This window comes from Alexandromys fortis, unplaced genomic scaffold (genome assembly GCF_014885135.2).
Source record: "Alexandromys fortis isolate MF-2015 unplaced genomic scaffold, M_Fortis_MF-2015_v1.1 scaffold_22, whole genome shotgun sequence".
Taxonomy (NCBI): domain Eukaryota; kingdom Metazoa; phylum Chordata; class Mammalia; order Rodentia; family Cricetidae; genus Alexandromys; species Alexandromys fortis.
The window spans coordinates 9,380,430-9,405,058 of NW_026067900.1; the positions used below are offsets into that span (position 1 = coordinate 9,380,430).

The window sequence follows — 24,629 nt, forward strand, 5'->3', positions numbered from 1 at the left end:
GCCTAGCCAGTTTGGACGTTCACCTTCCTAGACATGGACGGAGGGGGGAGGACCTTGGACTTTCCACAGGGCAGGGAACCCTGACTGCTCTTTGGACTGGAGAGTGAGGGGGAGAAGAGTGGGGAGAGGGAGAGAAGGGTGGGAGGAGGGGGAGGGAAATGGGAGGCTGGGAGGAGGCGGAAACTTTTTTTTCCTTTTCTCAATAAAAAAAATAGTCTTGAAAAGGTTACAAGATTTTTTTTAACCTATTTTCAGAATTTAGAATAAAGTTACAATGATCAAGAGTGCAGAAACAAAAAGAATAGAAAGAAGCAGCAATAAAACAGTATGAAGTCCCCAAAGAACCTGATAGAATTATAATGGTTCAGGAGGAAAGAAACTTACATGTATCAAAGATCTTCTCAGCAAATGTTGCTGAAACAGCTAGGCAAACTACAGAGAAAGAAATGTACTTCAACCACTACTTCCTACTGTCTGTGTATGTTACTTAGAGATAGATTGTAGTACTTCATGAAATGATCAAACAACCAACCTCTTAAATAAAAACACAAAATTTCTCTCATGATTTAGAATGAAATAATCATTTAAAAGTAAATAATTGGGCTTTATCAAAATGAAAAATTTCTGGTCATAAGTTACCATTGAAATGAAAAGTAGGAGGTTGGGAGATGGTTTCATTGGTATGTTTGCTGTACATGCATGGGACATTGAGTTTGATCTCTAGTGTCTTTGTACCAAGCCAGGACCAGCAACACCCACCGGCAAAGCCACACTAGGGTGGCAGAGACAAGAAGATTCAGGAGCTAGCTGGCCAGTCAGAATGGAGGATAGGTCAACTCCAGGTTAGTGAGAGATGTTTTCCAAAACCATTAGGTGGAGAGCAATTGAGAAAAATACTAGATGTTGACCTCTGGCCTCCACACACATGCACACACATCTACACACATACCCATGAATCTGCACGCACACATACATCACACATCACACACACACACACACAGAGAAATAAGATGAAAAGTAAAATTAAAATGTGTGTTAATTCTATAAACAAGTCCAATAATATAGAAATAAAAATGGAACTGTTACTTCAAAGACCATATGATTGATAAAAATATGAGAAAGTATTCAATATTCAATGGGGGAGTGAAAATTTTAGTTACATAGATTAGAATAGCAAACTTTAACCAAAATAGTTCCATGACTGGAATTCTTGCTGATTGCTAGCAGGACCATTGCATTATTTGATTGTTTTGGAAGTGTGTAGCACGCTTCACCCAAATTAAATATGTGCCTACTATTAATTCATTAGACTTAGGCATCATTCAAGAGATACAAAAAGTCTGTGCTTATAAAAGGATTTAAACTAGAATGTGTATCCCAGATTAATTCATCCCAGCCTCCAGTTTGATATGAGCACAGGTCTATTCATAGGTTTACACAACATGCATGTGTTTGCCATATTCACAACGTGGAGTAGGAGCACTAAGAAAGAATGATTAGGCTCCTGTGTATGAACGAGACTGCATCTCCAAAACATTGCTGAGCAGAGGCAAATTCTATCCTGATTGGTATTTCTCTATCATGATTATATTCATTTGTTCAAATCCATCAGATCATATGCTTAACATCTGTGTATTTTGCTGCATTTGAGAAGGCATGGACAGGTTTGATTTTGTCCAAAACCATCTGTCTTTTAACACCATTTCATTAAATATTACTTTAAATACTTTTGTGGTATTTTTCTGATCTGGACCTTCTTCAAGTCATTCATATCTCCAATCACTTGTCTCACTAAGGAAAAGCTCTATAGTCCGGGGAGATGGCTCAGCTGTTCAAGGCTAGGCTCACAATCAAAAATAAAAGAAAAAGATCTATTAAAATGCACCAGTACAAGAATTTCAACAATATAGTCCTCAGTTCTCTTTACAATTCTAAGAGATATGTACTTTGGCATAGATAAAAATGCCAGCATGTACTTTACGTGTGTATTGTTTAAGTGTGGGTGTCCCTTAGCACCTGGAAGGGCCTCACAACATTGCAAAACAAGCATGCAGTTTGCATATGTGTGCGCCTGTGTGCCTAATGGGCCTGCCTCTGTGTGTGTGTGTGTGTGTGTGTGTGTGTGTGTGTGTGTGTGTGTAGGTAAAGTTTGGAGTGTTTGGTATAAATCATATGAACAATAGCCTCTACTATTTTTCTACTCCGTTGAGTTCTTTTGCCTAAATAGTCTAATACAACCACAGTCTAACTGAGGTGAAGAATATCGTCAATTATTTAAAATATTAAAATATATTATCAAAATATATTTTGTGTTTATTTATATACTTTTTGTTAAAGCTTTTAAAATTGAGATTGGGCAAAATTATAAAACACAATCACAATGAGATTATATATGAATTATATTGTTTCTTGTTTGCTTTAATATGCTACATAGGTGTGGCAGCAAGCACCCCATCCCCTGATTTGAGAGAAGTTTCTCTAGGGTAATAATATGTCCAAAACAATGCGTCAAGTGATCCAGAGAGGCTCCAGATCTGTAAAACACCCTCCAGAAGGCTTTAAAGCAATATTTAATGAAATAACATTAAAAGACAGATGATTTTGAGTAAAATCAAACCTGTCCGTACCTCTGTCTTTTTTGCTCCATTCATTGTATTTTACAAAGGCATAAATGCTTACTTCAAAACTTAAAAATGTCCAATACTTTATTTAGTGGCCGGGAGAGTTCTTACAATACCCTGGGTAGTTTGCCAATGAAATCTACTTTCCATTTATTTTTATTAATATACATTTGATGGGGGTCAGGTATTAAGTGCTCCACAGCCTAGACACGACCAACTGGCAGTTCATGAAGTCAGTAATCAAAGATGTCATTCTTCCTACTGATCTGTCACGTAATTCCGTCAGACCTTATCAAGCCCCATGATGCTGCTGAATGTAGATAGCGTTTACTTCCAAGTGTAAGTTTCTCTAGAGTGATGGGAGAAAGCTTTTCTTTATTGAATTTTACTTTTAAAATGCGTAAATATTTGTTCTTAAAATGTTTATGCATACATAAACAAACTGTAAACATTTAAAATATAGATGTTATAGGGTTTGGTTCATGCTTAGGACTCAATGAAAACTCTGTTGTAGAAATGAGGTAACAGCAACTTTTGAGATTATTTTGAACTGTACGTCTTGATTTTCAAACATAGTATTTAGTAAAACAATGCATTTGCAGTTTTTTAAAGTTATGGTATGGCAGTTATTGAACTCTTGGTGAATATGACCCACAATTAAATTATTTGTTCATTTTTTGGATGTTTTAATCTTTTATATATTTCCACTTCACCAACTTGTTAATTACATTGCTTTGTTTGGAGAAATTAAGTCATGTGGCTTATGCTTAGATACATATTTATATGGTCATGATTTCATTTGATATTTAAGAAAGAAGAAAGTCAATACTTCATTATGCCAAATCAAAACATATTGAAAACATACCCATGGTGGTATTGATTATATGCCTGTTTTCCAAAGTTTTAAACCAGGGCTGCTTAACTTCAAGTTCATCTCCCACTCTAATTTTATATTTAAATTGAAAAGTGTTTGTAACTCCTTCCCTTAAATTGCTTCTGACAGAAAATTCCTTTCTTAGTCTTTTGCCATCGATGTGATTTTCAAGTGTTGCAAAGTTCCTTTATCTGTTGCTTTCCGCCTGAACAAAAGAAAAGCAATGATTGGCATTCCAGAAGGAAAAAATGGGTGGGTGGAAACTGGACAGAATCCAAGCCTCAGACAGAGAGATGGAAAAATAGAACCATATCTCCCATGAGCCCTAAACAATGTGGAATAGAATGTGGCTCAAAAATAGTGTCTATAGAACGGATTCTTGACAACACAAGTTGCTGGCCTCTCATGACTTCGTGTGAACACTTTATACCCAATAGGTGGTTCGTCAGCATGAATTAAGTTATTTAGGTAGTTGCCATTTGAGTCATTTGCATGTTGATGCACAGGGCGGGAGAGGAGTCAGCTTTGCCCCGCTGAGCTTTTTCACATGTATATTGGCAATCAGAGGGATTCTGTCCCTTCAGTCACCCCGTTTGTTTGTTCCATCCACAATATCAATTGCCTTTAAGCTTCTCAGGAACTTTGAGGCATTATCTTCTCTTTGTTCTGAATTCGAGAGAAGTCTGAGATAGGGTCTTGGCTTCCATAAAATTAATTGTGGAAAGTATCTCTAAAAATGAGGTATTCTTTCACTCATTAAATATGTCATGCAAGATGATATTATTGGTGTTTGCATACTAACTCATGAATGTAACTCATGAGCCTTATAACTTTCCATTATTTTTATAATTCTCTGAACTGTAAGTTATCTCAGTGTACAAGCTTCATGAGTTCATTGGGATCCCATGACTAAACCCGGACTTACAATGAGAGAAGACAGTACAGTGAGTGTCACCGGTTGACTTTCTTTTTCCTGTAAAGCTAGCTTGTCAGAAATTATTGAAAAAATATTTTATGATTTTATATATCCATGTATGGAAGTAGTTTTATTTTAATATTTGGTGATATGGTTAGGTTGAATATCTAATTTTAGTATAAAGCTATTTTGATTTCTTCATTCCTCCACAGTATGTTTGTTTTTCTTTTTGATTTCTAAAGCTCGTGGAATCTTTGGTTTGCCTCCAGAATCCTAAATTTTCAGAATTGTGTGTTCTGTAGTCTAAACATGAAGCCAACATTTTTACTCATGAAATTCATTATTTCAAATCAATGATTTTCTATTTTTTCCTTCCTCATTATTTATTGCAGAGACACTATTATCTGTATGAATTTCGAAAACCATTTCCCACCCCCTGTCTTTTAATCACCCTCTCCTATTTTCTTCTTTTGTGACTATTTTATTTTGTATCCCCATCTGTTAAACATAGTTTCTTTTCTCATAGAATATCATCTGAGTTTTCCATCTACTCCTCCCAGTTCCTCTCAACCTCCTCTTCCATCCAGATTTACTCTCTATTTTATTTCTTTTACTTGAAAAAAATTTCAGTCTTTCAAACTGAGCTTGATAGTCATATTTCATATTTGGATGTACCTCCAAGAGATTAATTTTGTCTTTCCTTCCTTCCTTCTTTCCTTCCTTCTTTTCTTTCTCCCTTTCTCCCTCCTCCCCTCTCTTTATTTCTTTCTCTCCTTTCCTAATTTGTGATATGAATGCAATAGATTCTCTCTCTCTCCCTCCCTCCCTCCCTCCCTCCCTCCCTCCCTCCCTCCCTCCCTCCCTCCCTTTCTCTCTCTCCTTNCTCTCTCTCTCTCTCTCTCTCTCTCTCTCTCTCTCTCTCTCCCTCTCCCTCTCTCCCTTTCTCTTTCTGTTTTGTTTTTTTTCAAAACATGGTTTCTCTGTGTAACTGCCCTGGCTGTTCTGGAACTCACTTTGCAGACCAGGTTGGCCTTGAACTCACAGAGATCCACCTGCCTCTGCCTCCTGGGTGCTGAGATTAAATACCTGACTACATTAGATTCTCTTAACACTCAAATATACTCATTAATTCTATTGCTGAACTCAAGTGTTTATGTAATAATACATACACATTGGTTGGATTAATATTGAATAACATTAAGAATATGTATAACTCTAACAACAGTAGTGTAAGAAAATGCATTTTCTGATAATTAATATGGAGTTGCATTGGAGAGTCAAGAAATTGTTAAGTTTGAATTTATAAGGAGACTCTTCATAGATGAACTTTACTCTGTATTTTCTGATTGACCTTAAATCCCGCATAGAAGAGTCCAGAAGCATGGAACTAGATCAACAAAAAAATCTGAGACCATCTATGTGAGAAAACTGACTTGAGACCAGTGGGGATCCCTTGGCTCACACTACAGTGTAGTCTCATTCGATAACATGTAAGGCAATCATGTGAGTGTTTTATTGATACTGACACTTGCAGTATTTTTATTAAACCATTCTAAATTTGGTCTCTAATTATAGAGGATGTCTTTTAATATTGATGCAGTGATTTATCTCACTCATAATTTGTAAAAATGTGACATCAACAGTTGTTAAACATGTCCTACGCTGTGTATCCCAGTTTCCATTTTTAAATATAAGGACCGACACAATAAGAGTTCACTCTCAATTTATGACAAGTGAAAAAAGGTTGGAAGAAGTCACAAAACCATATTTTTTGGCATTTTATTTTTCCCCTTTTATTGAAAATAGTTTGTTTTCTTATATAACAGATCCTGATTACAGCTCCCCGTATTCCTCCCACTTCCTCCCTAACTTCCTTCCCCTCCAGATCCACTTTGTTTCTGTCTCTCATTAGAAATGAAAAGCCTTCTAAAGAGGCAACTACCAAACATTTCAAAATAAAATATATTAAGATAAAACAAAGGCCATCACATCAAGACTGGACAAGGAAAAGAGCCCTGAGAGCAGAGACAAGAATCAGAGACCCACTGAGGTGCATGCTCAGGAGTTCCATAACAGCACTAGGATGAAAGCTGTACTGTATACACAGAGGACCAGGGGAAGAATGCACGGGCCCTGTGCTTGCTGCTTCAGTCTATGAGTTCATATGAGCTTTGCTTAGCTGATTCAGAGGGCCTTGTTTTCCTGCTGTCCTTGATCCCCTCCGGCTCTTACACTCTTTCTGCCTCTTCATTCATAGGGTTCCCCAAGCTCTAAGGGGAGAGATTTGATAGAGACATCCCATTTAAAGCTCTGGGACAAAACCATATTTTTAGTAAGCAAATTTCCATATTTCAGAGAGAGTTTAAAATTTATAATACACATATTGCACATATATCATGAAAGAATTAACAAGTATTTTATGTATAAATAAAGGACAGTTAGTGAGAAAATAAAACATATTATTTTAAAATATATTTTCATCTTCTACTACACACTATTCTGTAAATCACTAAAAATTTTATTAATTGCTTAAACATAAAAATAATTCTTTCAATTAGCCTTTTCTTGTCTCCTAATGTAATAAACTTCTAAGGAGTCATAACGATTCTACTAAGCTAGAATATATTTTTAAGTCACAACATAGTGTGCATCTAAAAATAAATATATGGCAAAGGTGTAAGCTATCCTTGTTTGAGTTTTTTCCACCAAAAGAAAGGGGATAGATATACCATTTGGACTAATGTTATTTCCTGAGGCGTGAGCACACTGATTTAAGCAAAGGTGACTGAAAAGCTCCGAAGTCACCCCCTTAAACATCTGAAAAGGTACCTCAAATCCAGATCACATACAGTCACTGTGGGACAGGGGTTGAAGTAGGGACTGAGGGTACAGGAGAGAAGGTGTCAGGCCGGGCAGAAGCGCTGTGCAGGCTTACAGTCTCTGGGGTGGGAGACAGGGCAGGTGTGCACCATCACCACCTGCAGTCTCTAGTGGCGTTCACTAACAAAGGGGTCGTGACCCATAGGTTGAGAAATGCTGCTGTAGACGTTTACTAAGTTTATAGAAGAGATGAAATACAAGACAAACAGGTAAATGTAGAACTGTGTGGGGTCTCTTCCTCCGAGGTGAGTCCCTTCTCAGGCTGGCACCATGGATTCATCCCTTCTCTTCCCAGCATGGAGTACGGAGGGAAATCTTAATTCTTGGAGATTTTTTTGTTTCACTTATTGCACTTTCCAAAAGTAGGGTGCGTGTCAGTTTCTTTAGAATACCTCTTCCCTGCCAGGGCTGTTGCACTGTGGACTTTAGTTGCCAGTGAACACTTCTCTGCGCTGTCTTCCGTGTGCCAGACTTTACTGAAAATCTTAGGGCGCTTTAAAGAAAGACCAGATTGAATTGTAAGTCACACTTAAGAGTGCTATCAGACAGATTTAACAGCTGAAGCAGCTAATCTGAGAATTACATTTGTCTGTTCGCTCATCTAAAAAAAATTCATATACCCTTTAGCTATACAAACTCTGTCTTACACTTACTTCCTTTAACCCCCTAAAGAGAGTCTGAAAACAATATTGATTGTTAGCTTTTCAGTTTTTTCAAGGATTCTTTCCATGAGGTATAATTCTTTTTTGAGTAGAATGTTGCTATGTTTTTCTAAAAGAGTACCGAATATACTAAAGTGATGTAGAAAGTCTTTATTATTACAGCTACAAAAGCATCCAAACCGTAATCACTGACAGCTATAGTGCCTGGCTTTACTTGGACACCGCGTATGAGATGACAAGAAGATCATCTCTGGATTGTAACCGAAGGAGGCAAGAGTGGATTTCAGCCTTGAGAAGGAGGGGGAATGAATTTATCTGTCTATTTTCTTTCACAGTAGCACAATGACCAGGTCTTGTGATGCATGACCTTCCAGTGTCTCCTACCCAAGCACAGCTACTAAGTCAGCGGCTTCTCTGTCATTTGCCCATATCCTGCTCCGGCTCTTTCTTCACAATATCAGCTATTAGAGAGCCACAGAAGAGTTTTAGAGGGAAACTCCCCAAACTTTTTGTTTAGGTGCAAGCTCTGTTTCGGCCCCACCTCTCGCTCTCTCCAGACCCCGCCACTGAGAAGCCCACAACTGGGGATTTTCAAAATACTTAGCACCTTCTACCTATGTTTGTCAGATAATCACAGTTATTCACTACACACAAACTGTCGTCTCGCCAATTTCAAGACGTAAAGCGAAGCTGCTTGTTCTGGCTGAACTTACTATAGGCTATATCACTTTCAATTGGTTATAAATGGACTGTTTTAGTTTAAGAATTCTCAAGGTCATTTACTGAAAACCAATGGAATCATATTGGTGATCTCTAGATGTGGGCAATTTATAAAAGAATCCAGTTTTTCCACCAGAAAAGACTATGAGAACTAAATGCTAAACATTTACTAAAAGGTATCTATAAAAAAGTTGTGCCTTTATCTTGTTCTCAAATATTTTTTACACATTGATATCACAGTCCCTTACTTACAGTAAATCTAGTCACTCTTATTATGAAACCATTTTTATTATATAAAATTTATTAATCAAGTATTATCTTCTGTATTATTCTATATTAATTTTATTTTATTTTTTATGATTTATTCATTAAAGATTTCTGCCTCCTCCCCGCCACTGCCTCCCATTTCTCTCCCCCTCCCCTGATAAAGACTCTCTCCCTCATCAGCCCAAAGAGCAATCAGGGTTCCCTGACCTGTGGGAAGTCCAAGGACCACCCACCTCCATCCAGGTCTAGTAAGGTGAGCATCCAAACTGCCTAGGCTCCCCCAAAGCCAGTACGTGCAGTAGGATAAAAAACCCTTTGCCATTGTTCTTGAGTTCTCAGTAGTCCTTATTAGTATTGGTAGGAGTATATTACCCACAAGTATGAATATTTCTTTAATCTCCAATTAATAATTACTTTTATAAAATGTTCACAATATAAGAAAAAAAGCATTTCCCATACACTGCACTAAATTTAAATATAATGAGATGACCAACCTTTAGGGAGATAACAAATTTCATTTGATTGATATTTCTGGGCAATATGAGAGCAATAAAACATGTAACCCTCTGTGGTCCACCCTGTAGGCATGAAATATCGAGAGAGGATGTTAAGTAACTATTATTGCTTTTTGTTTACTTGTGTAAAATTATAACCTGAGTTTTCTTTTACTCTACAATAAAAAATTTAAAAAACAAAGCCACATTATTTTTTTAGTTAACAAAATTTTATTCTACATAAAGAAAACAATATTCTGATAATTAACTTTTTCTGATCATTAATTATCAAGATAGCACACATGCAGAAGACAGATAATTCTCTTAAGCAAGTACTCATGTGATAGATATAAGGCAATATAGTTATAATGCAGGAGGAAAGAGATAACTTTTTTGTGAGAACTTACTCTCTCTCTTTCTCCTTTTCTACTTCCACCACTCAGCCTCCCACCCCCATCTCTTCCATTTTTATCTCTGTCTTTTCATTTCCTTTTACTTTGAATAAAAAATAGCATTTTCCTTTATCACAACCCTTTGGAAACAGACCACTCTTCTTGATCATCGTGGGCTCTTTCTCTCCTGTCTTCTTAACTACTAAGGTCTATGTTAGAGCATGCAAGGCTAATGATTTTAGAATTGAATAAATAAATTGCACACGGTAGCTATTTTTAGGAAAAGCAAGATGAGTGAGGAAAGTGAGAAAGAAAAAGGCAGTAATGTAATGTCAGGGCTTAGCCTGGGTCTAGCAGCACGGGCTGGAGTTGCTAGGAGGTAGTGGTACTGTCCGGGTGAGGAAAAACAGAACCACATAGCAGCAACAATGTACAAAACTTCTCTGTGACCAGAGAGGGAGACCAAAAATAAAATAAAATAAAAGATGACTTCATAATCATATCCAAGCACAGATTGAGATGTATCTTAGAAATGACCATGCCTCATATCCCGTTATAGATTACATCATGGTCTGTTATTTTTTATTTATTTTTTAACAACTGTAGTTCTAGTGTATGTTTCTAATTACTACAGTAAGTGGTAAAATTACCTCTTCTTCTTTAAGGGAAGTAGTTCTGAGTTGAGCAAGTGGCTCACACGGGTAGGGTCAGCACTAATGTGGTTGAGTCAGGATCATCATGAGTTTGTGGTCAGCCAGGGTTCCATTGCCAGGCAGTGCAACAAAACAGAACAGCCTCGTGGAAACGTCTCCCAAATCACCTGTCGCATACCCAGGATTCCTTTCTAATACTCCTGCCCCTGTGTCATTTGTCTATTACGTCTACTGAAGAAAGTCAGTAAACTCAACTTTGTCCACACGCAGACGTGTTTGCAGGATTTCGTTGTGTCCTGGTCTGGGAACTAGTACAAAAAGGAGGGGGCGCCTCAGTGCATAGAGAAGGACGTATAGCAAGAATGATGGCTTGAGCATGTTGAAATGCTGGTCTTGGAAAAACTTACGCTGAGTCAGAAGTGGTAGTCATGATTCGATGAAATTTTTGTCTCCAGGCTAGTATATATAATCCTTGAACTCAGGAGGTTTAGGCAGGAAGATCACAAATTTTAGGCCAGTTTTGTAAACACACACACACACAACCAAGCAAACAATAACACAACACATTTAGGAGCTCTGATGCAAAGAACATCACATTAGGAATTATAGGACCTAGAGACTATTCTTTTGCTTTGTAATCAACATTTTAGTATTGAGGAAATTACTATTTTACCTATATTATAGGAAGAAAATGCAGATACTACTTTGGTGGATCAACTAAGGGAGAAACAAAGTTTCAAACCTATTCATTTTATTAAACCATCACCAATTTGTTGATTGCTTTCATTGTTTATAATTATTGAAGCAATGGTAGATGTTAATAGCTATGGTGATAGTAAGTACTCTAAATAACCCTGAAGGGCACTCAGTTCTAACGCCCAGCCATTATCAAGCCTTTCCTTCCTTAAGAACTAATCATTTGTGCTTATAAACTCTCAATAATTTTAAAACAAAATACTATATTGATACTGGATCAGAGAGATTGAATTTCTTAAATCTCAAAATTACATTCATCTTAATTTGTATTCATGAGCATTTAGGAGTATGACAGAGTGCAACAATTAGAAAATACAAATAACAACTGATGCTGGGCTTTGCAACATTAAAGGAGACAACAAATTCTTAAATTCTCACACCACAACGGTGCTAAGAGGCTCCAGGCGCTCCTGGAATCTGGGATTTGTCCCACTTCGGGAGTGATTGTTCATTCACAGAAAACCTGCAGCTAGGCATTCATTGACCAATAAATAGGCCGTTACAAGTTTTTGTTTCCCAGTGGACCAGGGAAGGAGTTCTTGAAAAGTCATACAGGTTAGCGTTCATAGCAGCTTTACACTTTCTCTTCTGTACTTTCGTCAGCTGGCCATCCTCTCGGAGAGTGTTGCTTATGCCCTGCAGCCTACCCATGCTATTTGTGTCTTCTCAGATGCAGCTCATGAGTTGGATATTAAGACAGACTGTCCAAGGTTGTATGTTCCTAAAACTGCAATAAATTGCTAGATAAACTGTTATCTCTTGTCAATTAATTTCCTTCACCAGTTACTGCAGGCACAGAACCATTTAGATCAGGACATGCTCTCCCAGTTTCCAACAGTGTCCAGATCACCAAGCAAGGTATTTGCTTTGGGACTAAATATACTTATCTCAATAATAAATGTCTTTGGCATGTGCACCTTGAGCAGAAGCAGCTTCATATTTATTTCAGGATTCTGTCAATTTACAACTTTTAAGCTTCAGTTCGGTCTGCAGCTTCATCCTGGTACCCAAGAGGCAGAGGCAAGCAGAGCTCTGTGAGTTGAGGCCAACCTGGTCTACCATAGTGAGCCTTGTGTCAAGAGTGGTGGCGGTGGCAGTGGTGGGGTTTGGAGGGATGGCTCAGTAATTAAGAGTATTTGTTGCTCCTGCAGTACTGGGTTTGGTTCCCACACACACGGTGGCTCATAGCCGTCCATAGCTCTATTTGCACGAGATCCAGGTACCTCTTTTGATCTCTGCTGGCACCAGACATGTACACGATGTATATGAATATACACATAAAACATTCATACGCATAAATTAAATAAGTAAATGTAAAGTAATTTAAAGCAATCTTTTACTATAAATATATTTTTATCATGGAATATGAATTCCTTGATTCAAATTTTACCTCTTGTATATGACCACATTTAAATGTTTGGCTTTAAAGCCAAACATAATAAGAACTTATTTATGTTGGTGTGGTAACGTAGTTAAGTTTTCTGTTGCTCAACTCAGATTTGTGATCTGGAGTTTCACGTAGATAAAAATGTTTGGAGAGTACATAAAGCCTAGGAGCAGAAGCAAGCTTAGTCAGCCCTTGTAATTCTGACTTGACTGTGGATGTTTAACACAGTTTTGATAGATATTTTCTTTTTTGGTGTGTGTGTATGTGCACTCATTAAAACAAATGTTTGGAATTTTTTTTTAAAGAACATCAGTAACAATCATTAGCTCAGATAAACAATTCTATGTTGATGGATTTGTTGGTGATCCCTCATGCTACCACATAGAATTGTCTACATAATCTTATCCATTGGAATACACAGGGTGTACCATCACATACCATATGAGTTTCTTTTGTAAATTTGGAACATTCCTGTGACATAAGCACTAACAGAAGAATGTGTTACAAAGTAGAGTCAATGTGTGATTGCCAGACAAATGCTCCCTGCTGAGCTTTGGCTAGATGTCATCAGATACTATCATTTCCAAGGGCTGTAGTACTCTCTTTTTCAATACAATGATCATGGGGAACTGACTGATTCAATCTGTTTCAAATGTAGTTATATTCCCCCCTACAGTTTTGTCCTTGTTTTATAAAAAAAATAATGTGTGTAAGTTTGGGGAATGAAATGGTCTCCACTAGAACACAATGCTGTATCATGCCTTCTCCTATTCCTTTGGACAAATCTGAGTTTGATTTCAATGAGCTAAGTCCCTTATGTTGATAGTTTTGTTTTCTGTATATAGTCATTAATTAATGGACTCTTTTTGTTTTTTTTATTATCATATATTAATTGTGCAAAATAACAGATTCCAGTCTGGCATTTTCATACCTGTAGATGGTGTATTTTGATCAGTTCTATTTGCCCATTCCTTTTTTGTTTTGATCAGTTCTATTTGCCCATTCCTTTTTTGAGTCCTCTCCAGCTTTGATTCCAATCCTCCTCCTGACATCCAAGTCTTCTACTTTTATCTTTTTACAAAAGCTTTGTTTTATTTTTGCTTACACATGTGTATACGTCTGTGTGAGAGTTTGGGCATGGGAGTAGTGTCTGCAGAGGCCAGATGAGACTGCTGGAGGCCCTGTTGCTGAAGTTACAGGCAACTGTGAGCCATCCAACATGGTTGAGGGAACTGAACTTCACAAAACCATCAAAACATTCTAAACCGCTTGGGCAACTCTCCAGCCCCCTTTCAGGTACTTTTTCCCCCTAATGACTGAATGAGTTCCATTAGGGTATTGGGACTGCTTATGGCAACATTGGTAAGAGTTTGTTTACAGTGTCCTGGGCATTTCACCAGTCGCTACACCAATGAAAAAATGGAGAAGCATCCACAGCAGTCGGCACAAATGCTGGCAGGAAGTAAGACAGAAGAAAGCTAAATTATGAATCCAAATCACTTTCTAAAATGGGCTCATTTGCCTCATTTAGAGAAAGGGCTTCTCACTTTCTCTGGACATAGGCTTTTGTTAGGCATAAAATAATGATATTTTAAGAAAACAAGCTTCACTATGTTAAGTCATGCTAGTGCTGGTCAGATAGCCCCAAATCACCATTCCAGCAAGCTTTGGAGCACAGGAATGGCTTTGTCTCATCCCTTTATTTACTAATCACAAAGCCTGATGTACAGGTAGGCAGAGACCCCTTGGCTTCCTAAATCACCCACTTTGGTGGGGGAATAGACACAAGTTTCTTTTGGAAGAGGAAGGCAAGAAATGTTGTGTGTCTTTGTCAGGAGTCATTTCAGAGCTGTCTCTCATCTGGCTTTGGAACTCAAATATCTCAGTGCCTCAGTTCTCCAGTATCATATCTGGATGGTCATGATCTCCTCCCATCAATCCAAGCCTTCCTCTCTCTTAGATCCCCAGCTTCTGAATACTTATAATAGAATCATGTTATACTTATAATTAGAATCCTTATAATTAGAATCATGTCAATTGCTATAAAGAAGTTTCTATACCCTAACACCTATTTTTTTTGTTTTACAAGTAGTCTTTTCCATTACATATTTTAATTTATATTTTGTGGATTTCACACCATGCATCCTGATACCATTCATCTCTCCATCCCTTTCTATCTGTCCTCTGCCCTTGCAACTCCCCCAAATAAAATAAAATAAATTAAAAAAAATAAAAGAAAAAAAAATCTCATTGTGGGAGCTGTAGTATGACGCTGTGAGCCACACAGTTACACTTTAGTCCATACATCTCTTACTTAACAAGTGTTCATTGCAATGAGCCATTGAACTGGTTCAAGGCCTCTGGCTTCTGCTACACTATTGATACTGGGCCCTTGCTGGGACTCCCTTCGGATAACCTGTTGTTTCCCAGTGTCGTAAATCCTGAAGCATTGTATCTGCAGGACTGGCCCCTTCACATGCTCCAGCAGTTACTAGATGGGGTGGATGTTGGGGTGGGTCAACTCATAGCCCTGGTTCTGGGTCTGGGTGGTAGCTGAGTTGGTTAGTCCACCTGTACTCCCTCATCCTCACTTCCAGGGCGAGTTCTCCAGCATTGCCCTGACTAGCTCAACCAATGCAGCAGGCAGCAGTAGGTGGAAATAGTTCCCTTGCTTGCATGCCCTCAAGTCAGGCTCACCTGCACCCATACCACCAAGACCAACAGAACTGCGTTGCCCAGGTGATGTAGAGGGTCACTCTCCAGAGTGCTGCAACTGATGAGGGGGGCAAGGCCAGCTCTCCCACTGTCAAACCCCCAAGGTCAGGTCTCCCACCTGGTGCAGGTGGTGAGGGGCAAGGAGGAGGAGGGCATCTTTCCATAGCCCGTGCCATCACATGGCAGATGAGGGGCTGGACCAGCTCTCCAGTTCTCATGACCATCTCTCCCGCCTGCCATAGGCGGCAAGGAGAAGGCGGGGTTGATGAGGGCATCTCTCCTGGGTCCATGCCACTGCAAGGCAGATGAGGGGCTGGACCAGCTCTCCAGTTCTCATGACCATCTCTCCCGCCTGCCATAGGCGGCAAGGAGAAGGCGGGGTTGATGAGGGCATCTCTCCTGGGTCCATGCCACTGCAAGGCAGATGAGGGGCTGGACCAGCTCTCTCATGCTCGTGTTCTCAGGGCTGGCTCATCTGCACCCCTGTTGGCGGCGTCAGCTCGATTGCTAACACAAGTTTTAAAATTTATAAGTCTAGCCCTTGTGTGTATCATTTTTATCTTTTTGCACTAAAATTTTAACAGTGAAATAAATGATTGGGAAAATTTTAAATTACTGTTGACAGTAATTATGAAATGCCTAAGAGATTGTGTATTGTAGCAGATTATGTTTTGTTTTCACATTAGCCCATATTATTCTAAGTAATTAAGATTTTGAAAAATCAATAAACAGAGAAAGAAACTTAAGGCCATCAAATAACAGCGAATGCCAGTAACTGAATCCTTTTTGTGGCTAACTCATTGGGGAAGCTGTGGCAGCCACTCGGAGACTGTGTCAGACAGTACACTAAGTCATATCATGTTACAATATACTTGAAATTTACTGTTCTAAATCCTTCAGCATTTTTTTTACTGTTCTCAGGAGATCAATATCTTTTATTTCATTTGGTAGAAAGGTAGCTAAAAGGGAGAACTGGTCTCCTCTTCACCCTGAGTGAGATGAGACAGAGGTCTTTAGACTTTACATTTTGCTAGAACAATCATTCATGTAAAAGCTTTAAAGTCAAAGAAAATATTTCATTCACAGAAGTAAATGAGTAAATAAATATCCCTTATCTGGGGAAGTCACTTTGGAATTGATCTTTCTTGTGGTACACTTTGTGGTCAGGTGGAGGGGACTGTTCTGGTACATGTCTCATAGAAGAATGAGTTCTGCTTACTGTGTGTTTTCCCAAGATGGAAGAAGGATTTTTTTAAATTTTTATTCATTTATTTATTTATTTATTTATTTATTTATTTATTTATTTATGATTTCTGTCTCTTCCCCACCGCCGCCTCCCATTTCCCTCCCCCTCCCCCAATCAAGTCCCCCTCCCTCGTCAGCCCAAAGAGCAATCAGGGTTCCCTGCTCTGTAGGAAGTCCATCCAGGTCTAGTAAGGTGAGCATCCAAACTGCCTAGGCTCCCACAAAGCCAATACGTGCAGTAGGATCAAAAACCCATTGCCATTGTTCTTGAGGTCTCAGTAGTCCTCATTGTCCGCTATGTTCAGCAAGACCGGTTTTATCCCAGGAAGAAGGATTTTGATTTTTTTTCTCTGTAAAAGAATGAGCACCATTAGATGACTTATCTTTAAAGTGATTGACATAGATAGGGCAGTGAACACAACGCACCACTTCACACAACCAAAGTGTCACATGATGAACACAAATGCTGCTTTTATGGCTCGGCTAAAAATAAATTTGGTTTAAATCAAAAAAAGAACTGGCTTATTTATTTGTTGCCGAAACTGCCACCAATAAGGTCCTGTGTTACAGACCCCAGTCTTCCTCCTCTTTCCTCTGTGGCTAGACTAATGTTACCAGCACCTTCTCTTGGGACTGTCAGGCTTCCGTAGCATCTTTTAAATTCCTGGACGAAACCTATGTTCTGGCGCTCGATGCGTATTGGCAATCACTTTACAACCTTCGTTTTTAAAAACATTTTTGGATAGTCTTTCCATTTACGGTCCAGGAATTTGTATAAAACCAGACAGTTATATTGCGTTTGAACTAAAAGGCTATTGGTTTGTGGAATTTCCTTTAACTGGAAACACACATGGGTCTGTGGTTTTGGTGTTTTCACAGTTTTATACTATCCAGTTTGTTTTCATTTTAAAAGGTGGAGAATTTATCATTAATTTCCATTTTTTATAAAGGGCTAACATTTTTACTTTCTTCATTCCTTTATTTTCTTTCAGTTGAAAGAGACAAGGACTTTTCTCATCAGAGACGGCATTACAAAGAGTTTCGGTTTGATCTGACCCAGATCCCGCACGGAGAAGCTGTGACAGCCGCTGAATTCCGGATATATAAGGACAAGAGCCACCAGCGATTTGAAAACGAGACCATTAAGATCAGCATATATCAGATCATCAAGGAATACACAAATAGGTATCAACTTTATGTTAATTGTTTATCCTAGCAAACAAAAAGACCGAGTTTTAGTTTTAAAGCCATCGAGAACCTATATGATGCATAGCATGTTTTCTTGGGTGAAGGGAGATACTGAGCCCGGCAGAGGCCCATTGGGAAGGAAGAGTAAGGAGCTGGTGAGATGGCTCAGCAGTTCAGAGCTTCAGTCTCATAGAGGACCATGATGTGGCTCCCAGCACCCATATCAGGCAGTCACAACCACCTTTAACTCCAGCTCTGGGGGATCTGAACCTTCCTCCTGACCTCCTTTGGCATCTGATACACATGTGGATGCAAACACACAGACAGACACACATATACATGAATGAAATTTGAAACTAAGTCTAAAAAACAAAAAACAAAAAAATATTAAAAATTTCTTCTACATTTTACATGTTTTCTATTATTCACATGTGTAGCAAAACAGTATCACAACTCTCTATATAGTCTTTCTTGGGCTTTTATTTCATTTTGTAAATTTGTCTTCCAGTGCAGAAAATTTGCATTTTATTCTATCTACTTAAAACTTTCATAGAAAATTATTTAAATAATGTAGTACTCTTGTAGTCAGAGAAGGACTGATTTGCTAGGGAGGGGGTGGGATATTACGCAATTAGTTGTGTGACTTTTGAATAAAGATAGTTCTGTTTATGTTAGAATCCGACAGCCAGCCAGTATATTTTCTGTCTAAGGATATTTGAGAACTGTGTGCAAACAGATGATAGACTGAAACATTAAATATGTGAAAATGTCACTGATAACGGAAGGCAAATGAACAATCAAGTATGAACTATAGAGGGGCCTTAGGCATGTTTTCTGACCTTTAATTAACACAGAAGTCACTTGGTAACACCTTTAATCGTTATCTTTGTTGGACAATTGACATGTTATAGCAAGATGCTCTTCATCCGCCAGTAGTTTCTTTCTCATGAGACCAAACCTGTCTTATGGCGAACTACTTACTATATTTTTTGGTGAGGCAAATACTTAAGGGTCAGGGTCTTGTTCTTTTTTACCTTGATAACTGGAGTTCCATAATGTTTACATTTGTCTTGGCATTCCTCTGTAATATTTTCCCAAAGAACATTCCATCAGTCTCTCACCGTACTCAGTGAAGATGAAAAGCTGATGTCACCTACCTCTGTTAGACAGTCTGGGGAAGGCTCATAATACAAAACAGAAAGTCTTAGGCAGGCTCATGGTTAAAAGCCTATTAATTTTCTTTTAACCGATCTTCTTTAAAATTATTAGTTAATGGAATTTTTGATGCGTAGCACTTACTACTATTCCAAGGAACACTAATTAAGGAGAATCGTTTTTAATAAATATTACTCTATATGCATTGCTATTTTATATCTTATTTTTTATTGTTTTTATTGCTCTCTATATTTTGTTCTGCTCTCCTCCCTCCATCTCCCCTCTCCTTCTACCCACCATCATGGTCCCCATGCTCCCAATTTACTCAGAAGATCTTGTGTTTTTTTTTTTTTTTGTTTTTTTTTTTTTTTTTTTTTTTTACTTCCCAGGTAGATTAGATCCCAAAGAGGATCTTAGGGTCCTCTTTGTTGTTGTCTAGGTTTTCTGGGATTATGAATTGTAGGCTTTTTTTTTTTGCTTTATGTCTACAAGCCACTTATGAGTGAGTACATGTGGTATTTGTCTTTCTGGATCTGGGTTACCTCACTCAATATGATGTTTTCTAGATCCACTCATTTGCCTGCAAATTTTAAGATGTTATTTTTTTTCTGCTGTGTAACACTCTATTGTGTAAATGTACCATATTTTTCTTTTCCATTCTTTAGTCGAGGGCATTTAGGTCATTTTCATGTTCTGGCTATGACAAACAAATGCATTGCTAATTCTAAGAGAACTAATAAGAAATCAGAAAGATCCATGTCATTTTCTTCACCTTGGTAATTATTGGCCATGGGTGAAATATATATATTGTTCTTTTTAATTCAACGTCTTGTCAAGGCTAGTTTAGAACTTACAGATCTATGTCTGCCTATCAAGTGATAGGATTTCAGGCGTGGCCCATGACATCCAACCCGTGGTTCTACTCACAAAATTAAGGCACAGGTCCGGTATGTGCCCTACAAAGCATCTGTTTGCTACTAAGTAAGGGTAGCATACTTTAAAGCTAAGTGAAATTTGAAAATAGTATTTTGAGCATTAGTTAATATTTCTACAGCTATATAATTTCTTTTTACTTATAGCTGTTTTTTTTCTATAATGGAAGAAAGAATATTGTAAACATTTGTTATTATCATCAGAAGTACTAACTGGTTTGATTTGCGTTAATATGTTGACATTACTTTTGTTTATGGTGGGGAGTCATGTATATTTGATAGACATTAAGTTGTACTTTGTTATTTAATATCTCAAGTCTTTTTTCAAAATAACCCTTTATATACCTGGTCTTACTCATTGGGAATATTTTGATTGAATCTTAATATAGACTTTTTTATTGACTAAAATAAAAAGACAACTTTTATTCAGGTCCTGCTATAGTTTTGAGGTTGAATACCCCTCCATAGGCCAAAAGTGTGATCTTTGGCAGGGGGATGTTGAGAGGTGCCCTAGGTCTTTAAGAGGCAATGGGGACTTTACCAGAGATCCTTATTCAATTGGGAGTATGGCCTAGAAGAGGAATGTGGGACCTTTACCCTGTGTTTTCCCCTGCACTGACTCATGGCTGATGAGTAGTTGGTTCAGTCACAGGATCCTACCACTATATAGTCCTTCAGATAAGGCTCCAAAGGCCAATTTGACCAAGACTGACTGAAGTTGGTAAAATTACAAGTCTGAACAACTCTCTTCCATTTATATGTTTATTATTTTAAGTATTTCATTATAGCAATGGAAAACTGACCAGCACACGTCAACTGCTCTTTTTCTTCAGGATAATGTTTCATGCACACAGGAAGAGAGAGAGAGAAGGATAGAGAGAAATAACTTTATGTTACATATATGCTAAGTAGAATTCCCAATCACTCCTTAGTAAGAAGGACCAACATAAAATATCAGGATTTAAAAATAAGTTTCTCATGCATTTCTCAAGTTATGAAAGGAATTTTTCCCCAGTGAAAACTAAGAATTAATTCTCTTTGTTTTCATATTGAATTTTTTCATACTAATTTGACTTTAATTCTGTGAGAAAAGAACCCAGTTAAAAATTCCTCTTTACCACATTATATGATCACAGTTAACACAGAAAGAATTGCAATGCAAAAATTAATTTTAAAGTTCAAATAATTTATTCATGTTCCATATACATAACATAATACACAAATGATATTCCTTAAAGATCTAAAACAGAGGTAGGAAAATAAAATAGTGTCTCATGTTTTCAAAATACTTGCCATCTCTCAAAGCTTTCATCATCAAACTTGTAACATTTTTAATGTAACCCTCAGAAGTAGTTGAAATCCTCATGGACTGCACTTTCTAGCTCAGTGCCTCTACTAGTACGTATGCTTTATCTTATGTGGGAGCTTGCTGTCCCTAAGGTACTGCTTTCCTGTGGGGGTGAGGATCCTTGCTATGGTTTAGAATGATGCTTTGAATATGTTTCACATTCGGGACCCCGGCTGGTTTACTAACCAGCTAGTCTGTGACTCCTCTCTCAGTATAACGCAATCACACCGAAAAGCAGACAGAGCCATTCTATGGCCTCCTTTCCCACTTGTTTATTCTACAGAACTCGCAACTCTCTCTCTATTTCATTCCTACCATCTCTTACACCCATGATTTATGCTTATGCACATTTAAATGCATGCAATTTAAAGACGTGTTCTGATAGGTATCCAAGTCTTTTTATTTCTTGCTCAAGAGGCAACACGTTTTTCTATCATTTCATTTATTTGAGTCGTTTTATATAAAACCAACAGCTCCAAAATTCCATATAGAATGCGCTGCTCTTCAGTCACACCTCATATATTGACATTATTGAGAAATGAGGTTTCCACACTATTAAATTTTCCAGATCATGCAGCTGAGCGCCACACGCACGCTTTTGTTGAGCGAGCACAGAGGACCCAAGGCAAGAGTAAATAAGATCTCCAAAGCTCGTAGCCTGGGGGACACGGGATGTGGCGAGTCTGCCTCACACAGACTTTAATAACAATCACACCGTGTGCTAAGAGCTATGATGTAAGTACGCACTAAGTGATGCGGAAGCATGGAGGAAGGGAAATGAGTTCTTCACGTGGGCGGGTGAGGGGCCTCAGGGGAGGGCGCTAGGTGCTTACCTTTCAGGATGAGTAGGAACGTTTTATAGGCTGACGAACGGGTGGATTTTAGCTTTAAAGTATTACGCACTGAAATGGTAGGAGGCCTACATATCTAGTCAATTAAATAATGCCCAAATAAAACGATCAACAGCGATGAACCAGTGATGGTTCATTTAATGGACATTTCCTGTGTCTAGCGCTGTACTAAAGTTCCTCATTTGAACTAAAACTTACTCTCTCTCTCTCCCTGTAATGAAAATGAGTTTTTTTTTTTTTTTTAGAAGTCTACATTTCTTTTTCTGATGCTCTACTATGGAAATAAATCTCTAGCCTTCACTGTAGAACCGTGTTAAGCTAGACTGCTCCACGCCATTGGCTACCTACTCTCCTCGGTGTGTTTCAGTTCACGGTCCGCTGTCATCGTTTCCGTTCACGGTCAGCTTCCCATTCCCACCGTCTCTCCCCCTTTCTGCCTCTGTAAGATTTGGAATTCTTCTGTGGACATTCTTCCAAATGTATGTATGCTGACAGTTTCTACACTGGAAGATTTCCTGGTCCCTTGAGGATAGCAGAGCAGGGCCCTCAAAGGAGGCTGGGCTGACTGCGTCCAGTGCAGGACAGCACTCAAACACAGCTTGTATTTCTTATATACAGGGATCAAACTTGATTTTATCAGCGCTTCTCAGCTAGGGCCACATGGCTCCTTAGGGACCACTTGTCAATGTCTGAAGATATTTTTGGTTGTCACAATAATGGGGATGGTGTGAGATCTGTGTGGATACCAGTGGCATCGAATGTCCGGCTATGCTGAGTTTGCACAGTGGGGCCTGCTAAACCTTCTAAAAGACCCAGGGCATCTCCCTTAACTGACGAAGAATGATCCTCTCCCAAGCGTTCGTATTTCCAAGGTGGGAAGTTCTGCTGCGTTAGAAGCTTTCAGGTATAAGCCTGAATGTGAAAATGATTTGGTTCAGAAAAGAGCGGATCTCTTGATTTTTCCTTGAATGTTTCTGAGGTGGACCATAAGACGCAACACATTTTCGTGAGCTCTGGAGAAGGTACCCTGGGCACAGTGTCCGTTTCCCGGGGGTTGAAAAATGAAGTAATTTTATCTCCTTTTTTTCTTATTGACTTGAAGGAACTTCTGCATATTTACTGGGTGGTACATAAAAATTAGTTTCTTTTGCAGGGTAACATAGGGTATAATCATACTTAAAATTTATCAAATATTAAAATTAATTCATAATGTAAAACCATACAATGTAAAAAATAATGATTTTCTTAATATAAATCAAACTTAAAAATTATTTCAGTGGTATTTTCCATTAATTTAAGTTAATATTACTCTTTTACCTTTTTTAAAAGACAGGATCTCTGTGGTCTTGACCGGTTTGAAACTCACTATGTAGGTTAGGCTGTCCTCACACCCACAGAGATCTTCTTGTCTTTGCCTCCTGAGTGCTGGGATTAAAGGCGTGTGCTATAATTCCTGGTTGTTTGACTAATGATTTTTAGAATTTTAAAAGCCCATGTTTGTTTTGTGTAATATAGTAAAGGTCAACTATAAACATCAATCAGTAAACAATCTAAGCTTTAACCTTTCCCCCCATATTTTCTTGTCTTTTTTTTTTTGAGATTATATTATAACTACATTCTTTCCCCCTTCCCTTTCCTCCCTTCAAACCCTCCCATATACCACTACTTGCTGTCTTTCAAATACATGGTCTCCTTTTCACTGTGTTCCAAGCATATATGTATGGATAATGTACGTATATTTTCCTAAGTATAACCTACTCGGTTTGTGTGATGTTACTTGTGTGTATGTTTTCAGGGCTGACTATTAACTGGTGTACTCTTCCTGGAAAAGGCTATTTCTCCCACTCTCTGCATTTCTTAGTCGCCTGTTTGTTCTGTAGCATTGAGGCCTCTGGGGCTTCCCCCATCCACATTGGCATGTCCATTGGTGTCATCGTTGTTTAGCTCCTGTGTAGGCAGTCATATCGGTGAGACCTTATGGGTATAGTTTCGGACATCACTAGGAGACACCATGTCCTCACACCATCTCCCTGATCCTCTGGTTCTTAAAAGCTTTCTATTTCCTCTTCTGCAGTGTTCCCTGAGTCTTAGATGTGGAAATGTATCTAGATATAACCATTGGGGCTGGGCAAACTTTTCAGAGAAAATTCAGAAATTATAATTTTTTATTGTGACACATTTTGTTTACATGCTCAATACTAGAACTGTTGATTAATCCCTCAATACCATGGTGGTGATGTTGATGAGAAGAGACATAGGAGGATTTATTTGTTTAGTAACTGATTATGACTCCAGTTATGAGTTCCTGACCTGAGTTCATTTCATCATGGATTGTGATATGGAAGAGTAAGTATTAGTATTTAGGCATCTGTACTGGCCTGCCCTTGAGGTTCTGACAGGATATGTCCTCAGCTGCAGCCACTAAGAGCACCTCCTATGCGCATTCACTATGTTCCTCTTTAAAAGGTGGGCCTGCCCACCTCCCATCTCTCTTTCTCTCTCTCTGTTTTTCCACCCCCACCTCTCTCCTCTCCTCTCCTCTCCTCTCCTCCCCCCCCTCCCCCCCCCCCCCC

At 38.4% G+C, this 24,629-nt stretch overlaps 1 protein-coding gene and 1 pseudogene across 1 annotated transcript in view; one reads left to right on the forward strand and one right to left on the reverse strand.

The window, feature by feature from the left end:
• The window catches only part of LOC126489772 (NADH dehydrogenase [ubiquinone] iron-sulfur protein 8, mitochondrial-like), an 18,984-nt pseudogene extending 3,288 nt beyond the window's left edge, over positions 1-15,696 (reverse strand).
• Positions 1-24,629, forward strand: part of Bmp5 (bone morphogenetic protein 5) — a 121,415-nt gene that overhangs the window by 32,181 nt on the left and 64,605 nt on the right. Inside the window, exon 2 of the mRNA XM_050127291.1 lies at positions 17,575-17,767. Within this exon, the coding sequence (XP_049983248.1) occupies positions 17,575-17,767 (193 nt within the window). The remainder of the gene's footprint in view (positions 1-17,574; positions 17,768-24,629) is intronic.